The following is a 20,203-nucleotide window of genomic DNA, read 5'->3' as shown; positions in this document are numbered from 1 at the left end:
CAATGAAGAAGTAATTACCAAAATATATATATTAGAAGTAAGACATAGAATAGAAAAAATAATAACAATGAAAACTAAAAGTCATATTGACTGACGCCTTTGACAATATTAAAAAAAATGAAAAATCTATTTATACAAAAAAAAAAAACAATATAATCGTCAGCACCGGACGGAGACCTAGCTTAGACCAGTCATATAACTGGTGACTGATTATGTAAAACGTTTTAGGACAAGCGGCGTAAAATTTCTTGATGTTATTAAGAATTATAGGTAACTCAGTGCATGTTGCTTAAATGGACATCGAGAAGGTATTCATGTCTATATTAAAGCCTACATGTTACTATGTTATAGTAGTTTCGTGTAAGCTACAATTTACCAGATGTTAGACAATAATGGGTACTATTTCGCTACACACAATGACTTGACAAAATACATTCATAAATCACACAAATTACTTTCGGAATTACCTTAAATATATCATCATAAATAAAACCGTCCAAGCTATAACATCAGTTAGGCAAAGGTCCTTTTTCACAGTTTGTGGATAACGCTATTCGATGGATGACGCTATCCAACAGATAAAAGTATACAATGTTGATCCACAACTCGTGAAACCGGCCCTTATTAAATTAGTATTTATAAAATATTCTATACGCAAAAGTGAATCTAAAAATTGTGGTCTATCAATTAAACCGTTACATGGCGGATATCCGCCGTTACATCCGGATTGACGGAGGAAAGAGAGAGAGTTACGTTTTACCAAGTTTTACTTCAATCGTGTGGTCTTAAGTACACTCGTTTTTCTTTTTACTATCGAAATCCACTATATTTATAAGATGCTAGCTGTGCCCGCGACTTCATCCGCGTGGAATTAAAAAAAAAATATTGTTTAGTTGGCAGACTTACAAAATAAATAAATTTCTAAAATAAAATTGGCCTTAGTTACTCCTTATTACATCAGCTATCTGCCAGTGAAAGTCCCGTCAAAATCGCTCCAGCCGTTTCAGAGATTAGCCGGAACAAACAAATAGACAGACAGACAGAAGAAATTATAAGAAATGTTATTTTGGTATATGTACCGTGTATACATCCATATGCCTTTAGAAAAAATCGGTTATTTTAATATTACAAACAGACACTCCAATTTTATTTATTTGTATAGATTTCTGTTCGTAATTTGTTTTAATTGATATATTCCAAGTCCTAATGACCTGTTCTACCTCGTACTATTAAAGTGTATTCGTAACTTATTTGAATAATAAACTTTATTCATAACTGGAAAACCTGGCTCGAAATATATCTTCATAAATATAATCATGTAAAACTGGTCATCTACAATATTATAGAAAGGCGCATCACTAAAATTTCGTAAGCGCACGAGTTCGCTATTATGACAAGCGTACACGATTGGAGTTATCGATTAAATTGATTCAGAGCAAGGCCGGCGATTTGGTAAATATGGACGCATCTAATGGGGTAATGGGTGTATAATGTAAGGATGTAGCGTTACTTTTTAACGAGTTACGGTAGTGTTTGAATGCGGGTATGTTTTAAACAGACTTAAAAAAGGAGAAATTTGAATGAACTTAATTTTTATGGGTGTGTTACCTCAGAATTTTTTCATCATTACAGCCTATACAGTCCACTGCTGGACATAGGCCTCCACAAGTTTACGCCAAAAATAACGTGAACTCATGTGTTTTGCCCGTAGTCACCACGCTGGGCAGGCGGGTTGGTGACCGCAGTACTGGCTTTGTCGCACCGAAGACGCTGCTGCCCATCTTCGGCCTGTGTATTTCAAAGCCAGCAGTTGGATGGTTATCCCGCCATCGGTCGGCTTCTTAAGTTCCAAGGTGGTTGTGGAACCTTGTTATCCCTTAGTCGCCTCTTACGACACCCACGGGAAGAGAGGGGGTGGCTAAATTCTGTAGTGCCGTAGCCACACAGCACAATTTTTTACTGGTAATGTAATTCTAAATGTGTAAATGGGGTGTACCGATTTTGATGATTATTATTTTATTCGAAAGCTAATATTTGTCTTATAATCCCATTTAAATTTTATCGAATTCTGATGACTATTTTTTTAGTAATCTTGGATAATGCGAATTTACTTGGTTATATTTTCGTCTACATACGTTGTATTACTGTATTATGTGGTATAAACACCTACATTGTTGATTTTTAAATAACATTAAGTATTATTTAAGGATGTTATTATCTATACTAATAATATAAAGCTGAAGAGTTTGTTTGTTTGTTTTTTGTTTGTTTGTTTGTTTGAACGCGCTAATCTCAGAAACTACTGGCCCGATTTGAAAAATTCTTGTAGTGTTAGATAGCCCATTTATCTAGAAAGGTAATATGCTATATATCATCACGCTAAGACCAAAAGGAGCGGAGCACCAATGAAGCATGTTTCAAAATCGGGGGTTCTTTTTTCATTTTGAGAGCTTCCGCTGCGTGCGCTGTGAAAACAGTTAAAGTTTCACAAAAATCACGTATGACAGAATTAAGCCTCTTTAAAAGTTCTAAAAAAAAAGTCCGCGACAGCATATATCTATCTTTTAGGGTTGGCTCATTATAACCTTTTTTATGCAAACCAAGTTTGTTCCAAAATAATGTATTAAGTATTTGCGAAGATGTTTTTATAAACATGATATTAATCCATAACTAAATAAATACGTTATTCATCACAAGTATTTAATTTAAAACAAAATTGCCTTTTACATAATTCGATTTCAATGAGTAATATCTCAAGAGATATCGCAGTTTTAAATAACATCGCAGCAAAATAATGATCAAGTATTGCGCGTGTCTCTGTTCCACGCGGACGAAGTCGCGCGCAGAAGCTAGTATGAAATAAAATGATGTAAGAAACTACTGAATTATTTTATATAAATAGTATAGTATAGAACTTCAAAAGAGATATAGAAAGCGATGACCTATTTCGTTTGTCACTGTACGAGCCCGGATAGCTCAGTCGGTAGAGCATTGGACTTTTAATCCAAGGGTCCAGGGTTCAAGTCCCTGTTCGGGCGGCTATATTTTTTTTAATAAAAATTCTTTTTTTATTTATTTGATCAATTAATGTAATTTAATATAATATTTTATTGAATAAAATGGTAATATCGCTTAGTTTAACTTCGCCTTGGTAAGACATCGTGTACAGCGCTCCAAGCGCATACAATACAAACTAAAATTAGCCGAAAATATTTTGTCTGACTGAAGCGCAGCTGTGTCAGTATTAAATGTTTGTTAATTCCACTTTTTAACCGACTTCCAAAAAGGAGAATGTTCTCAATTCGATTGTATTGTTTTTAATCTATGGTACCTCAGAACTTTTGACTGTGTGGACCGATTTTGATCATTCTAGTTTTAATCGAAAGCTTATGCTTGTCTTGTGGTCCCATTTAAATGTGATCGAGATCTGATGACTACTTTTTGAGTAATCTTTGGTAACGCGTATTTACTTGACTAATTTTTCGTCTACTTACGTTGTATTACTTGTCGATGTTACTGAAGTCGGTTTTTTTCTCGTTTGAGAGCAAAGGCAATTATTTTAGTGAGCTTATTGCCAATTATTCTCAGCATAATACGAGTATGTGTATATTTTCTTGTACTTTGATTATTTAATTTTGTCAATGAAAGACTATCACTAGATATATGGTTAGTCGGTTAGATTACTTGATTTGACTCGATTTTTATAAAATGTAGAATTTGTTCTATGGTAAACGTTTGTTTTGTCAATGGATGACAATTACTTTGTTTAAAATACAAAATACATGGCATGACGCAATAGAAACAGTCTACATAAAGCTATGAATATAACAATACTTATATATAAATTACGCGTCACGTTGTTGGTCCGCGATGGACTCCTAAACTATTCAACCGATTTTAATCAAATTTGCACACCGTGTGCAGTTTGATTCAACTTGAAAGATAGGCTATATTTTATTTTGATATATGTAATTATTATATTTAAGAAAAAAATATATAGCGGTACGAAATTCGCAAGGTCAACTAGTTAATCTAAATAAATAAAATGTAATTGCTATATTGTATATATTTTCAATCCGTAGGCCGAAGATGAGCAGCAGCGTCTTCGGTGCGACAAAGCCAGCCCTGCGGTAACTATGGGCAACACACATGAGTTCACGCCATTTTTGGCGCAAACTTGTGGAGGCCTATGTCCAGCAGTGGACTGCGATAGGCTGAAGTGATGAATTTTCAACTACCGATCGACAGCAACAAAACAATTTTTTTTTTCTAATCCTTACTGATGAGACAAGTTTTATAAAATATTCACGTAAAAATAATATAGTTGTTCGCCAGGTCTTCTAGTTTAATATAAAAATATTCAAAGCTTATATTCAACGCTATATATAATGTATCTTATAGGCTTATAGAAACATAGTTCTAAAACATAATTATAACTAGTGTATTAGTTCTAGTTAGACGCGTCACATAACTCCGCTCGTCCATTGCCTAATCTAAAGTCGTGAGCTGTCTCAACACGCTCGAATATCGATTAATTGCTGTTGTGTGTGGAGTGAGGTATGAGCAAAACGCGGCTTAGAATAATTTATTTTATTATTTTTATAATATTAGGGTGGCAAATAAGTTGCCTACTCCCGACCCTCCCCAGAAGCTCTGGTTAACTTACTAATCACTGGAACAAATCAGAGCTTATTTAGCTAAGAGAACAATATTGTTTAGCTAGATTTTTCGTATCGTAGAGGTACTGTCTCTTCGAGCTGTTCCAATTTTGAGCATGAATTTTTTGTGACCTACCACAAATATTTTAATAAAGCTTAATAACAAAGCATACTCGAAGAATAATTACAATCATCTAATGTAATATAGTTGTTTAGTGATAAATTACACTGACTTCGTAGAGACGACGACTCTATAAATGCAGTGTTTGTAATGAGGTAAATTTACAAAAAAAAAGTAATGATCTAGATTCTAGATAAAGTTTGAAGTTTTATCTGATATAAGTTTGATGGACATGGGTTTCCATGGTTACAAGTTATGTTAACATGATTTGACTTGACTTGATGACGCGTTAACGCAACTCATTTAGTTCAACATATTACGTATAGTTATATAAAAAAGAGTGTGTGTCAGCTCAGACGTTTGACTGGAGTTTACTCCTTCAGATCGACTGTCTAAGGCACAAAAAAGCTTACTGGTTTAAGAAAAAGTTTAAGTCCATATCAAATGAATCATAATCTAAATAAAAAAATCAAATAACATTATCCATCGGAACTGACGAAGGTTAGATGGCGTTATTAGAAAACGTCGTTACGCCAAACGGAACGCCATTCCCGATAGATGGCGTTACGAAAAACGTAACGAGGTCATTCGTTCAGTAGATTTTACTTCTCATATGTTTTCACACAGGGGGCCTTAATGAAAATCGTCCAAAAAACTCCAATAAATTTAAATGACGATAAATCGCTATATTATCCTAAATTAGACCACAGAAGATATACAAATAGTACGCAATTATCTTCGCGCACGAATCAAAACTTATCCGTATGTCCGAAATGATCAGCAACGATCATGGCGTCGATCAAAGGATACTTCATAAACATTCCGATAGTTTGAATACTAGTTATTGATTTATTTTAAGTTGATTCGCTTATTACTTGTATATAATTTATTGAAAAGTAGTTCGCGAATTTAATTACGTTCTTTTTTTAAATTTAAATCGTGAGTATGGTAAGATGTTAATTTTATTTCAGGTTATAGTTTTTATATTATAGTAGATGACCCGATGAAATACGACGGCACGTAATGGATTTTTTTTCGTGAATTTGTCAATTTTTTTTTTTAATTATTTGAAACTGTCCTCATAAATGATAAAAGTACAAAAAATGTATAATCTAATTTGGTGTAGTAGTTTGGAAGTTACGCGCCATTTTAGCATTTTCATTTAGGTATGGGTAAGGATTAAAATTCAAGTTCATATCATTGCAATAAAACGAGTGTACTTTCGACTACACGACTGAAGTAAAACTTTTTTAATTTAACCCTTACAATATACGAAACGTAACTCTCTTTCTATCTTCACTAACTCATATCTCCCTCTCAACTTTCGATCACACTTTTCGTAACGCTCTCGTCTCGCATTCACCAGCTAACTCGCGAATTCCTACTGACCTACCCGATATACACACAAAATTGCATAAAAATCGGTCCAGCCGTTTCGGAGGAGTATTTTAACTAGCACTGTGACACGAGAATTTTATATATAAGATAGATTTAAAGCAATACTTAATAATACTGTTTGAGTTTAGAAAATATATTTCAGTATACGACATTAAATGCTTCGTACTTATTATAATAGAATTACCGACTCCTTAATGTTATGCACATAATATACGCCAATCCAAATCATCTAGTAATTATATTTAATTATCATTGAAAGTTGCACAGCTGTAATGACAGAGGCATTGCTTCGCTATTCACGTTTTGAATTGTATCACCTTTAGACAGACATACCTTTTATGTATGAATATTCATACATACAAATGTAAATGTTATGTTTAACTCATCAAAATTTATAACAAGACTTTCAACAAAATATCGTTAGCTGGCCGACCCGTACCCACTTCGTTGGGTGTTAATTATTATTTTTGTAATTCAAATATATTTCATCTCGCTCGCATTTCTTCGACATGCTTTACATATACTATTATTTTTCACTGAATTTTTTGTTCAATAACAATAAAATATAGCCTATATCACTACTGAATAGTGTAGCTTTCTGTTAGTGAAAGAATTTTCATGATCGGATCAGTATTTGCGAAGATTACCCCCTACATACCATCAAAGTTAGAAACTTTACCTCTTTATAATATTAGTATAGATTATCAATTAGTCTGCCCTTTTTTTCAAGGTAGTGCACAACAGGCTATATCCTGCTCAATCTGGAGCAGTACGTCTGGGGCAGTACCAACAATACAGATGATTATATCTGTCTAGATGCTGTCATACAGTGTTCTGTTCCTGTGGTGAGTAAGGTGACCAAAGCTTGTGGGATGGCTCGATGGTAGAGTCGCCTATGGTATCCGCTTGCCATTAGTCCATACGTTTGTTTGCCGGCATTGTCGTATATGTACTGTGTGGCTACGATACTAAAGAATATAGCCACCCCCTCTCTTCCCGTGGGTGTCGTAAGAGGCGACTAAGGAATAACACAGTTCCGCTACCACCTTGGAACTTAAAAAGCCGACCGGTGGCGGGATAACCATTCAACTGCTGGCTTTGAAATACACAGGCCGAAGACGGGCAGCAGCGTTTTCGGTGCGACAAAGCCAATACTGCGGTCACCAACCCGCCTGCCCAGCGTGGTGACTATGGGCAAAACACATGAGTTCACGTTATTTTTGGCGTAAACTTGTGGAGGCCTATGTCCAGCAGTGGACTGTATAGGCTGTAATGATGATGACGATGACGCTAATGTCACTCGAGTAGGTCGACTTATCACGGCTGGAAAAATAATTATTCCATATCCATAGAATATAGATTATATATGAAATAAATGATTATTATTATTATATGTTTGTCGTGGTCTGGGCGTTTATATTTGTGTATGTTACCGAAACCCGACTTACTACTACTAGACTAGATAACTTAGACATTTTTAAAGTTATACTTCTTTTGACACGTTAGGGAAAAATGATGAGTGAATTTTAACGATGCGCGCGCACACCGTCACAATAAAACCGACACCCTGAAGTTAGCTAGTCAACGAAGAAGTTAGCAACGTGAAGTGATCTAGCCAATATAATAACTTCTTACGTGCGTACATAAGTTCGCACACACTTTTTTTTTAATTATCAGAATAAAATTGTTAATTAAGTAAATAGGGAGGAAAATAAAATAAAGTTTGGTTTTTCAGTTTTATTTATTTACTTCGACAGCTACTTGGCATCACAGTTTACTAAAGTAGAAAGTATTATAGATCACAATTAGTCATTTAAATTATACTTGGTTTTATTATAGTTTAAATTAAAAATACAGTAATAGGCAGATTCGATTCAGTTAGAGTAACTTCACACGGGCTGTCATAACGCTACGATTTTGTTTAAGTAAAAATATACATATCAAATATGCGTCAATGTCGGTAATTCACAAAACATATTTATACATTATATAGGAATATAATAAAATCACTTTTAAGCTATAAAAATATACCTTTAACGTATGTTTTAAAGGAAGACATTTTGACAATTTGACAAAACAGTTCATATTATTTTATAAAAAGCACTATATATATAGCAGTTTATATATATTACGATCTCTACATATCTTATATCTATTTTATATAAAGCTATAAGTATATAAAGAAGCGACGCGTACAACACATCATTATTACATAAAAAAATAATCTTTTGTTCGGACCAGCCGAAATTTTTACAAATATTTTTTTATTTGGTCGTAGTATTTATTTACAAATTACACAGAAAACTAATTAATTTAATATGTAATTCATTTATTATAAATCGTGTCGCAGCGTTTTTCGTTGAACGTGTGAAGCGCTCCTACATATTTTAACTACAAACAGGAACCTGGTTTTCCTTGCTGTTGACTATCCGTCTTTATTTGGCTGTAAGAAAAAAAATCACTACTAAGAAATATAGTAATATTATGAATATACTTACGAGTAGGTACTGTTTATAGTATTATTGACTAGCTGTACCCTATGCGCGTAGCTATGTTTTTTGGTCGTACCAACTCAGGAACCTTTGTGGGCTCATGCACAACACTTTGCTGAAGATCATGACATGATCAACTGCATAAATTACGATTCTACAATGACATACAGACAAACATTCATTTTTATATATATTGATTTTATATTTACTCTATTTACAGAAGTTGTCTGTAAGAGATCGCTAGTACGAATAAGACCACTTTTGCACTTTTGATCAAGTATTGAATAAAACACATAATGCGTTTCATTTAAAGATAATCTTATGATTAATTTTTCAAAAGAATAACGTTGAACAGCCTGTTTCATGAAGGTAGGCTATACAATATCACGCTATGAATGAAAAAGACTGTCGTTCATATGAAGCTATGTATAAAATGTATGATTTTGTTGCATTATTTGTTTTTATCACCACCAGCCTATCGCAGCCCACTGCTGGATATACGCCTTCACAAGTTCGCACCAAAAATGGCGTAAACTCATGTGTGTTGCCCATAGTCACCACGCTGGGCAGGCGGGTCGGTGACCGCAGGGCTGGCTTTGTCGCACCGAAGACGCTGCTACCCATCTTCGGCCTGTGTATTGTATTTATTAATAATATATAATATAGATTATTAATACGCACCAGAGCCGGATAGACGTACGTCGAGATCTGAGTGTTTCCGAAGGTGTTGCTGGCTTGACAGTAGTACTCGCCTAAGTCCTCCCACTGCAGAGACGTTATCACGAGCTCGCCCGAACGGAGCACCTGAAATAAAAATAATAAATAAATAATAACAAATAATAATAATAAATAATAATAAATAAATAAATAAATGTTTCAACTCAACGGCCCCCCTAAGATTTTCTTCTGTGTTGGGGGTCCGAAAACACACAATACACAAGCACAAACGCCCAGACCACGACAAACATTTATATGGTTAATACAAATGTCTGTCGTGAGCGGGGATCGAACCCATGACCGCCAGCACAGCGAGCGCTGTGACTGCTGCTGACCTGACATGTATGTTACATAATTTTAACCTGCATATTTTGTAAGTAGTTGTAACTTAGCTTAAAATTGACTTGAGGAATAAGCTGGTGAATGTGTGACGAGAGCGTTACGAAAAATGTGATTGGGTGAGTCGAACGGAGCAAGAGCGAGAGGTGCACACATTTTCTTTCTCTGTTTCTCTAATAGCCAGATACGTTTTTTATATCTAAGACAAAGTGCAGGCCTATTGCGCAAAAGTTTGACTTCAGTCGTGTGGTATAAAGTACACTCGTTTTTTTAATGATGTATCTAAAGCTACAAAGAAAACTTACACCCGATTTTAATTTAAAACTGTTATTTTTTATTTGTGACAGAACTTTTGACTCTATTTTTAACATAAAAAAAGTACATTTAGCGCCATCTATCAAGTGATTAATCAACTAAATTGTGGATTTACAGTGCCATCTTTTGACGAATAGCAATACTACATTGTAACAAAAATAACTTACAGATACTAATGTTAAATTTTAGAATACAACAGTGTAAAAATATAAATTAAATAGGTATCTAAAATAAAATAGTAATCTCACCTTCATTCTTTTATTGTTTTTCTTGATTTCACCGTCTTTATTTGACCACACAACTTTGGGTCGCGGGTGTCCTTTCACCCTGCAGGGTAGTACGATGTTACTACCTATTGTATCTAAAATTATTTTATATGAAACTAGGATTTTCGGCGCCAGGGGTACAAGTTTAGAGCGTTCCGTTATTTCGGTGCTGCCATCTGTTGACAAAATGAACATATTAGTAGAACTTTGTAGGAATAGTCATTTCGCAAATTGATTTCATTAAAAATTTAGTCTTAAATCGTTAAAATAATCATTGATCAGTAGTAATTTATATAACGAATAACGAATTCGATTTTCTTCTAAAAATTATTATTAATGAAGTGAACATTACTTCAGTGCTTACAAATCTGCCAAAGTTTTTATGGCATATTTTATGTTTCTGATAGTTATTCAATCGTTATGTGTGTTAGATATTAATCTGTCGCAGGCGATAATGCGGTCATTCTTTTATATTATGGGTAATTTCTAGAAAATCTATTTTATTTTTATTTTATACATTCTTGAAGTCGAGAGCTTATTTTCGAAAATAATTAAGTCCACTTTTCCTCAATTCCGTTATTCTAATAATTAATTGATAGTCATAAAAATGAATTACCGAATTGTATCTATCTTCTTGCATAACTTCCGTAGGACTGTACTAAACTGGATAATTCTTGTTTTTTTGTCTGTTTGTTATTGTCAGAATCTGGTTTTTTATAAAAGAAGTGTGTGTGTGCGTGCATGCACGTAAGAAATTATACTTCATTGGCTAGCTAACTTCACGTTGCTAACTTCTTCGTTGACTAGCTAACTTCAGAATGTCGGTTTTTTGTGACGGTGTACGCACGCATTTTAAAAATTTCCTCTCATTTTTTTTTTATAATTAGATAGGTTTGCATTTGACCACTATTTCACCTGATGTTAAGTGAGAATGCGGTCTTGGGTAAAGCACGCTTAACTAGAAGTAACCTATTCACTCGCGACTTAAAGTTCCCCAGGTTGTGTCCCCCGGAAACACAGACGCTGGTAGAGAGTTCCATTCTTTAGCCATACGCATCAAGAATGTACTATTGAATTATTTATTCATTTTTATTCCCATAATTTTTGCCTAACTCACCAAAAGAGGTTATAACTTTAAAAACTAAATCGAAATATATCCAAAAATAAAACGGCAGTACGAACTCCACCGGGTTAATTATTATCAACATTATATTAAAATATGAAACCATTGTAAGTTACAGAACTTATCGTTTCCTGTATCAATTAATTCATAAGCTTGGGCAGCTGATAACGGATGTGTAAAACAACTGTACTACTATTTTTGTACGCACGTGTATAATTATTTATGAATGTTTACGAGATAATATTGTTATATATTATGTACATTTAAAAATATCAAAGAAAGTTTTAAATGAATCATAACTCTGTATGTTGATTCATTAGTTGACCTAAATTGATCTGAATACTTTTAGCATTAAAGGTGGTTTTTATTTATCAATAACTAATATATAATCTCCGAAACAATTGCTTCGAATCAAAAATTATTCATTGTTTTCTAATGTTTACGCTAATTTCACTCATTAAACTGAAACAACTTTTTCGGATTTTATCGCGGAATTAAGTTTTTTTGTAAGTTTCGCATACTTTTAGGGATTTAAGATAATCAATTTTTATTTATTTATTTACACTTTCGCACACTAATACAAGGTTTTAACAGCATAACAAATGATTTATTTATTAATTTAAACTTAGTAAAGTATAATTTAATTGTGGATTTGTACAGGGCCAGACTTCAAGCTAGTAAGATCATGGACGAAAGCAACTGTCAAGTATGTTCTGTATCGCCAATGTCAAGTTACAATCAGTTTTTATGTCCCTTGAGGCACTAATTACCTAACCCTTCACCTTGAATACACAGGAAACGGAAGTAATTATATTTATTATAAATGAAAAGTTTTATAATTCTTAGCGATTAAAATTTCCTATGTACATTCTCATAGTTGGGAATATATCCGCCTATCCGCAGTGGAGCAGCATGGTGAATTAAGCTCCGATCCTTCTTCTACATGGAAAAAGAGGCTTATGCCCAGCAGTGGGTAGTTAAAGACTGAATCGATTAATTGTCATGGTATATATACATACAAATATACATTTGTCCTATAAGATAATGTTGGACATTTTTTAAATAAAATTAAAAATTATTATTTCAAAAGTTTTTGCTAATAAAACCATTACGAAATAAGTCAAATAAACTCTATACTTAAACTTTAGATATTAACACTTTAAAACAGTTTAGCTAAAATATCTAATCAATATTGTCGACCTCTTTCAACTATATATATTATTATTATAATTGAAAACCTCCTTCTTTTTCGGAAGTCGGTTAAAAATAGTATTAGATATTTGAATGTTAAAATATATAAATACCTGTGCTGTATACGATAGTCGAAGCTCGTGCCTTGTTCAGACCGGCGACCACGAGGCAAGTGTACTCCGCGGGTTCCTCCGTCCGCGATATGAGTAGCGTGGACGACATCCTCGCGAGAGAAGTCGGGTTTGTGTCTATTATTTCGTTAGATTCTTTGTCATGCTGGAAATAAATTAACTATTGAGACTTGAGTTTTGTTTGTACACATTTAGATTTCATAATTATGTTAACTTTTAAACGCCATTTATTGGGTCTGTCGATTAGCGTCTGACACACAGCGCGCTCTTGTTTTTTCTGTTTTTTTTTAAATCATTTTTAGGTCATTATTAAAAGTAATTAATAGTTAACATAATTTATTTTAATAAACATAACTTATATTTAAAATTTTAGTATTTTTTATACTTGTAAAAGTAATTAATACTTCATTAGGTAATATTAATTGCAATCTACCCCACTAAAGGTAATGAAGTAATTTAGGTAGAAGTAATAGGGTAATTTAATTTAAATACGTAATCTGAAAATGTATCTATATTATAGTCTAAATTTAACATTTTTAACACATTTAAGTATTTTAACATCAAACTCAAAACGTCTAAAAAACCTTGTGTACAATTTTTTTACATCATTTCGTCATTTGCGTTTATAAATACTATTTAAAGCCAACTATCTTTTAATTCTGGTAATGTCTAGTTTCTGAATGTAAAATTATAAGTTTTTCATATTTATATGAATTTTGAGCGAACAAATTCATTTATTCATTCATTCGAAATACAAGACTTTCTAGAATGTATTGCTGTACATTTTGCATGTTCCAATTTCATTCCACAGCTCAAAATTTATGTACATATCTCCTTTTACAAGAATAAATTCAAGCTCGCAGTTTCTTTTAAGATACTAGCTGACCTGGCGAACTTCGTACCGCCTTATTTATATAATAATTATATATACCGAAATAAAATATAGCCTATATTTTAAGCTGGACAAAGTTAGTATCTGTGCCAAATTTCATTAAAATCGGTTAACGGCCGAACCCAATATTCAATCTATCTCTGGTCCTACTAGAGACAGAAATATCTATCTATCATTCATTTTACTGACCCAATAAACTTGTCGACGATAGGCAATCTTATCCTTCAAAGCTGTCTATCGACGAGTGGGAGGATAGCTTACTAGAGATAACAGTTCGTATGAAAATGACAGTGTAAGCGTCCCAATAATAATAGAGTTCTATCTGTCAGTAACGTTGGTTATCTTTAGTAACAACAATATCCGATCTATAGTTTTCGGGGGATAACTAAGATTTATTAATTGAAAAAGTATTTTCTTTGTTTAAAATAAAATTAATTTCGAGTGAAAAATAATGGCAGACTCAAGTTCAAGTAGCAGTTCAAGTGATATTGCTATTTTGCAACAATTAATTGAATAAAAATAATATGTTTCTTGTGAAATAATACTTACTTTACTCATCTTGTGAATAAAACAAACAATTTGGTGAATGATTGTACCTATAATTTGCAATGATTTGTATAATTTGAATTTTGATTTGTAAAAAAATTATACAAATTCAAACGAAACAACGATTCAATAAAGCGTAATGGCGTCGCAGCGTCTTTTCGTGTCGTGTTAAAACGTTCCGTTACTAGATTTACCATGGATTCCATATTAAAATAATATCATTTATTATAAATTAAAAAGTCTGTGTAAAAATTAATTTGTCCATATTTTTATAAAACAAGATTACTTTAATATGAATAAAATTTGTATGAAAAATTTAAATACTACAAAACATCTGTGTAACATAACTGAGGCCATCTGTGACGCTGCGTATACTAGAATGTAAGGAAGAGCTCAGGTAGCCGGTCTATCTATAGCTAACTGGAGATAGTAGTCCCCTATGCGAATTATTGGGACAACTACAAAGGATAGATAGTTAGTTATTAGCAGTCGATGATAACTACCTATCTCTATCTTTAGATTGAATATTGGGTTCGGCCGTAAGTAGTTTAGGAGTCCATCGCGCACAAAGTTACGCGTAATTTATGTATATTATAAGATGTAAGAAAGTGATGATATGAATCGATCTACCTTTATGTATATGCTGGCAGTAATTAAACCTAACGATAAAATAAAAAGCTCCATAAGACAAAGGAAAGACTGCTACAATACAAGCACTGGAAAACTTACACCCAGATCTGGATTTCAAAGATATTGCGTTATTACGACTAGGGAACATCTTTTTGGTGTACTAATATCAGTCAGAAAGACATAACCCTAGTCGTCGCCCCAGGGCTGTCAATTTTTTTGTTCATGTCCAGTGAGATAGGTTTATGTTCTTAGGGAATCTCGTGTACTATAAGTGTATGCACTGCTGATGACTATATCTCGTGGTTACCATTATTCGCTAACGTTTGCAGATTTTGCACCCGCTTATGGTAGATCTAGGTCTCGGTCTCTCTGGTCTTGTGATTTTGCTCTCATACTTTATAGTATTCAGAGAAGGTTTACGCCCAGCGGTAACATAAATACGGACTAATTGGTTGATTCCTACTTTTATAAAGCTTTCATATACCTTATAAACCGGGGCGTCGTTCTTGAACCAGTGTATAGAGGGCGCTGGTGCAGCTATCGCCTCGCAAGTGATCTCAAGCGTTGTACCGGGCCGGTGGGCGGTGTGGGCGCTCGGTCTTCGGATGATGGTTAGGAAGCGTTTTGACGTATGGACTTTTACACCTATTGGAGATTAGAATGTACTTTTTAAAAGAGTTTTGTACCGTATTGTTAGCAGTTGCAGGATGGATGTCTGCATCACTAACTGCAACTTTAGGCGGTTGCTTTTTAAGAGATTATTTTTTTTTGAAGTTATACTTCTAATGGTGCGCTAGAGAACAATGATGAAAGTAAATTTGTACGAAGCGCGCGCATACCATCACGAAAAACCGACATACTGAAGTTAGCTAGTCAACGAAGAAGAAGTTTGAAACGTGTAGTTAGCTAGCCAATGAAGTATAGCTTCTTACGTGCGTGTAATATTTTTACCATAGGGAAGACGAGTGAATATATATTGACAAGCAAACGGTCGGCTTGATCAGCTTACGTAGCTGGTGCTTGCAACCCAGGAGTATCACAAACTTGCTGCCGATACCCGCTATCAACACAGCGCATATTAAGAGCTCTGGTTACCTTAGTGACCGCAAAAATATAATACAATTTGAGAGCAGTATCATTTGGTTGTGAACTTATGTAAACTTATAAGGTAGTTTTTCAATCTAGCCCCAGATATTTGCTGATGTGGCCTGCCTCAACAATCTGCTAGTCAAGAATTGAGAAAAATATTTTCTTCTGCTCTAGCTTAATACTACTACTAGTTGACCCTGCAAACGTTGTTTTGCCATATATAACCTAACATTAATTCGCCCCCTTATAACTTAGGGGTATGATAAATAGATGTTGGCCGATACTCAGACCTATCCGATATGCACACAAAATTTCATAAAAATCTGTCCAGCCGTTTCGGAGGAGTATGGTAACTAACATTGTGATACGGGAATTTTATATTTAAGATGTATATACATCAGACAATCATAGACATACCATTCGTTTGTATCTGGTTTTCGATGTCGAGTAACTTGATGTGCTTGTTGATGTTCGCTGCCCTGCTGCAGCCGAGCAGCGCTACCGCGAAAATGTATATTAGATACATTATGTTTATTGAGATTCTTGGATTAATCTGCAACAAAAGTAGCATTTATTTAGTATTTGCTTAGATTTACTAGCTCATTGTTTTACTAAAGTTCATATGAATATCTGTAATGTAGGCTGTGTTCACGACTCAAAAGATATGTAATAATTTACAGGACATAAGTGTTAACAATGCATTAAATCGTACAAATAAAATTTTGAACTGATGATAATAAAAACTGATCCGCGCTTGTTCTAAAGCTTTAAAAACTTTGTATTGAAGGTTTCAGAGTAAATTTTTTTAAGATTATCTATATTAATATTATAAAGACGATTTTTATTGACTTTTTAATGCAAAAGCTCAAAAAGTATGATCGAGTTTATTAACGGAGGAGGTTCTCAATTCGACTCAATTTTTTATGTATATAATAACTTTTACCGAGGACCTATTTTTTTTTAAATAATAAATTAATATCTACACAATACACAGACGGTCGTCTGTTCTTAAAGTAAGCAACTTAATGCTTGTGTTATAGGTAACAGCCGTCTGGTATAGCTACATGTATATTTTTTTCGATAAACATACTTATAAATAATACATATATAAATGTATAAATAAATTTGTATATTACACCCAGACTCGGGGTGGGAATCGAACCCACAACCCTCGGAGCAGAAATCCGGGTCACTACAAACTGCGCCAACAGGCTAGTTCTATGTTACCTACCTATGTCAATGATTCTTTCTTTAATCGGAAAATGGTACTTGTTTACATGGTCTCATTTGAATTTAACTGTGATCTGACCAGTACTTTTTGATATACTCGTATCTCTAATAACGCGTGATTTGACTATTTTTTCGTCTACTTACGTTGTATTACTGGTCGATGAAATTTGTGTTGAAAAATAAATTTAGTAATCATAAATTCGGTCACAGCACTAGTTTGGAGTTGTTGTGCTAGCGGTTGCGGGTTCGATCCTCGCACATGACAAACACTTTTATTGGCCATACAGATGTTTGCCGTGGTCTGGGTGTTTGTTGCAGTCCTTGTGGGTCTCCCCACTCACTGTGCCCCGGAGAGCACCCTAAGCCCTCGGTCCGCGATATAGGTATAGCGATAGTTACTCATAGTAGGGAATATATGCTTAAACCCGTATTGGAACAGCGTGGTGGATTAAGCTCTGATCCTTCTCCTACATGGGGGAAGAGGCCTATGATCAGTAGTGGGATATTACAGCCTGGAGCGAAGCGATATAATTTTTTATTAATTAATATAATAATAACAATATTTTTATAATTATAAGAACACGAATAAAAAAATCGTTGCAGTGTTCAGAAGTTATGCTCGCACATTTCGGTGACTCGTTTTTGTTAATACCGATTTTTACGCTTATTGCATCGAAGTTATATTGCAGTTTTTACGATTGGGTATAACAAAAAGATGTCGATGAATTTTGGTTTAATGTGGGGTTTTCCCTTTTTTTTACTTGTGTGGTTATTGTTATTTTTTGTTTAGCTTATACCAACATTAGCTTGTATTAAACTTACACTGATAGAAAGATTGAATGTGACTTAGAGATGTTTAATAATCTGTAGTTTTTTTTATTACGCTACAAAAATGCTTTTTCGACAAAAAAATTGTATGAATTGCATGACATTCGGTTTTACGGACTTAGGTTTCCGTGGTATTTAAATTTTAAAAATATTATGTATTCGATCTATATAGGCCAATAAACTTTAAAAAGTTCCGTTTTGGTACAGAAGCCTAACCTTTTTTTTTTTGAATACAGATATCAAAAACATTAAGTGATTTTTTTTTATTTTCTGAGAAGTGCTTCCAAGGAAAAAAATATATTCAATTTTGATTTTATGTTTTTGGAAGCATTTTTGAAGATGTAAAATCAAAAATACAAAACCATTTGAACTTATTTTTAGTAATGATCTTTTATTTTTGGCACAGACGATATTATTGTTTTCTGTTTTTTGTAAAATTCTTAGTAACATGGGTTCTGCATGTTATTTTATTGTAACGCGAGTTTAGCGATTGTTTTTATTTAATAGTTTCTACTCAGTATTAATAAAAAAATATTTTTTTAATAGAATTAAATTCTTGCTTGATTTCTTGATTCTGAAATGGATAGTTCAAAATTTATTTCCTTAATACGTGCACACTTCTAACCGCTGCTACTGTATCATGTCCAGTACCCAAAGGTTATCTGGAAGAAATCGCTATTTAGCGATAAGATCGCCTTTGTATATCTTGTATTATATCTTTCTTTATATGTGTCTGTGCTTTGGTGTACATTAAGAATAAATAAATAATAAATAAAAATAAAATTATTTTATGTTCTTTGGACAAAAAGTTCCGACGTTTGACTTTGTCGATATATGTAATATTATTTCCGTAAAATCTCACGAAAATGATTCTTATCTATAACATTGTTATAATTTATTTATTTATTTGATTTGTTCTATTAGCTACAATACTGATTATTCATAACTTTATTAATAAAAAGAAAGAACAACAGTTACGAGAAATATGATAGACAATAATTTACCAAACTATTACGAGTATATAAAATGAATAATTGAAAAAAAAGAAATCCATTAAATCGTATTTTTATAAACTTTTATAAAAAAACTTTGAAAAGAAAAATCGTTGTTCGATAATAATAGTGTCGGAAAAATAGTTGCGAATAGGAGCGGATTGAATTTGTTGACGGACAATTTGGCTGACGATCGCAACTAAAGTATTAAATCGTTTTCTATATAATACACATTTATTTTCAATTCAATACTGTAGCGTTCAATTTAAATAAAATACCAAAAAATATATAAAGCCTTTAAGCTAAACAAGAACACTTTATTAAAAAAAATAGTTCTAAGGAATGTACAAAAAAAATTGGGTCAGTTATGAATCACCAGTAAAAAAAAAACGTAAAAAAATCCCTGAAAAAACCGTATCCCTGATTCCAAGCCTGTCCCAAATACGGCGCGTTATCTTATTCGGAAGTAAGATAAAAAAAAAATCGATTTGTCTTTAGATAAGAAATAGGTATGTTTTATTGCATCATGCATTGCTATACATTTCGTTCAGTGTTTTACTATTATAATAGTACATAGATTTATTAATCTATAAAAACGTTTAATGTTACTTATTTTATTGATTTAATAATTCACATATTTTTTAAACAGTAACTGCGGAGTTTTATTTTTAATTTTTCTCCGCAGAATCTAAATAAATCTGATCGCGGTGGTACCACGCACAGATTCGCAATAAAGATTCTTAATATTAACAAGAATTAATTTTTTTTAATGATTAATGTGTAAAATGACTAATTTTATCAGAAGTTCTTTTGAAATCTGTTTCAAATAAGAACTTTTTCTTTTGATTTTGACATATTGGATGATTTTTTTTTTATTTTGCCGACAAATATTAATCCTATATTATGTTAATAATTATTAAAATATTTATAAGTAAAAAAATAATCTGTTACAAAATATTTCAACAAATATAATTAATAAAAATAAAAAACATACCTTTTTAGACGAAACAAATATTAAAAAAGAATAACCACTCGCGATAAAAAACCCTACCCACTAAAATAAAATTCACAATCACAGACCACTATTAAAAAATTAAAAAAGAAAAAAAGGCATAAAATTTCAAAAATCGAATTCTAGTAATACTTTTAAAAATCGAACGCTTTTTGAAAATAGGCGCGTGCGCAAGAGCATTGGCCGAACTAAACGCCGGCACTTGATTGGCGTTATATATATAGGCGGCTTCT

At 32.9% G+C, this 20,203-nt stretch overlaps 1 protein-coding gene and 1 non-coding gene across 2 annotated transcripts in view; one reads left to right on the top strand and one right to left on the bottom strand.

The window, feature by feature from the left end:
* The first annotated feature begins 2,965 nt into the window (after nt 1-2,965).
* Nucleotides 2,966-3,038, top strand: Trnak-uuu. The gene has a single exon. It is a non-coding gene; the product is annotated as a tRNA-Lys (tRNA).
* A 5,451-nt stretch (nt 3,039-8,489) lies between these two features.
* The window catches only part of LOC123667606 (neural/ectodermal development factor IMP-L2), a 92,707-nt gene continuing 80,993 nt past the window's right edge, over nt 8,490-20,203 (bottom strand). The window contains exons 2-7 of the mRNA XM_045601479.1: nt 16,326-16,461; nt 15,304-15,464; nt 12,734-12,896; nt 10,289-10,482; nt 9,351-9,473; nt 8,490-8,620 (exon numbers count right to left, since the gene is read on the bottom strand). Of these exons, the coding sequence (XP_045457435.1) occupies nt 8,603-8,620; nt 9,351-9,473; nt 10,289-10,482; nt 12,734-12,896; nt 15,304-15,464; nt 16,326-16,434 (768 nt within the window). The 5' untranslated portion in view covers nt 16,435-16,461 and the 3' untranslated portion in view covers nt 8,490-8,602. The remainder of the gene's footprint in view (nt 8,621-9,350; nt 9,474-10,288; nt 10,483-12,733; nt 12,897-15,303; nt 15,465-16,325; nt 16,462-20,203) is intronic.

This window comes from Melitaea cinxia, chromosome 28, assembly GCF_905220565.1.
Source record: "Melitaea cinxia chromosome 28, ilMelCinx1.1, whole genome shotgun sequence".
NCBI lineage: Eukaryota > Metazoa > Arthropoda > Insecta > Lepidoptera > Nymphalidae > Melitaea > Melitaea cinxia.
The sequence above is the reverse complement of the archived record's forward strand: the minus strand, read 5'-3'. Positions and strand labels throughout refer to the sequence as shown.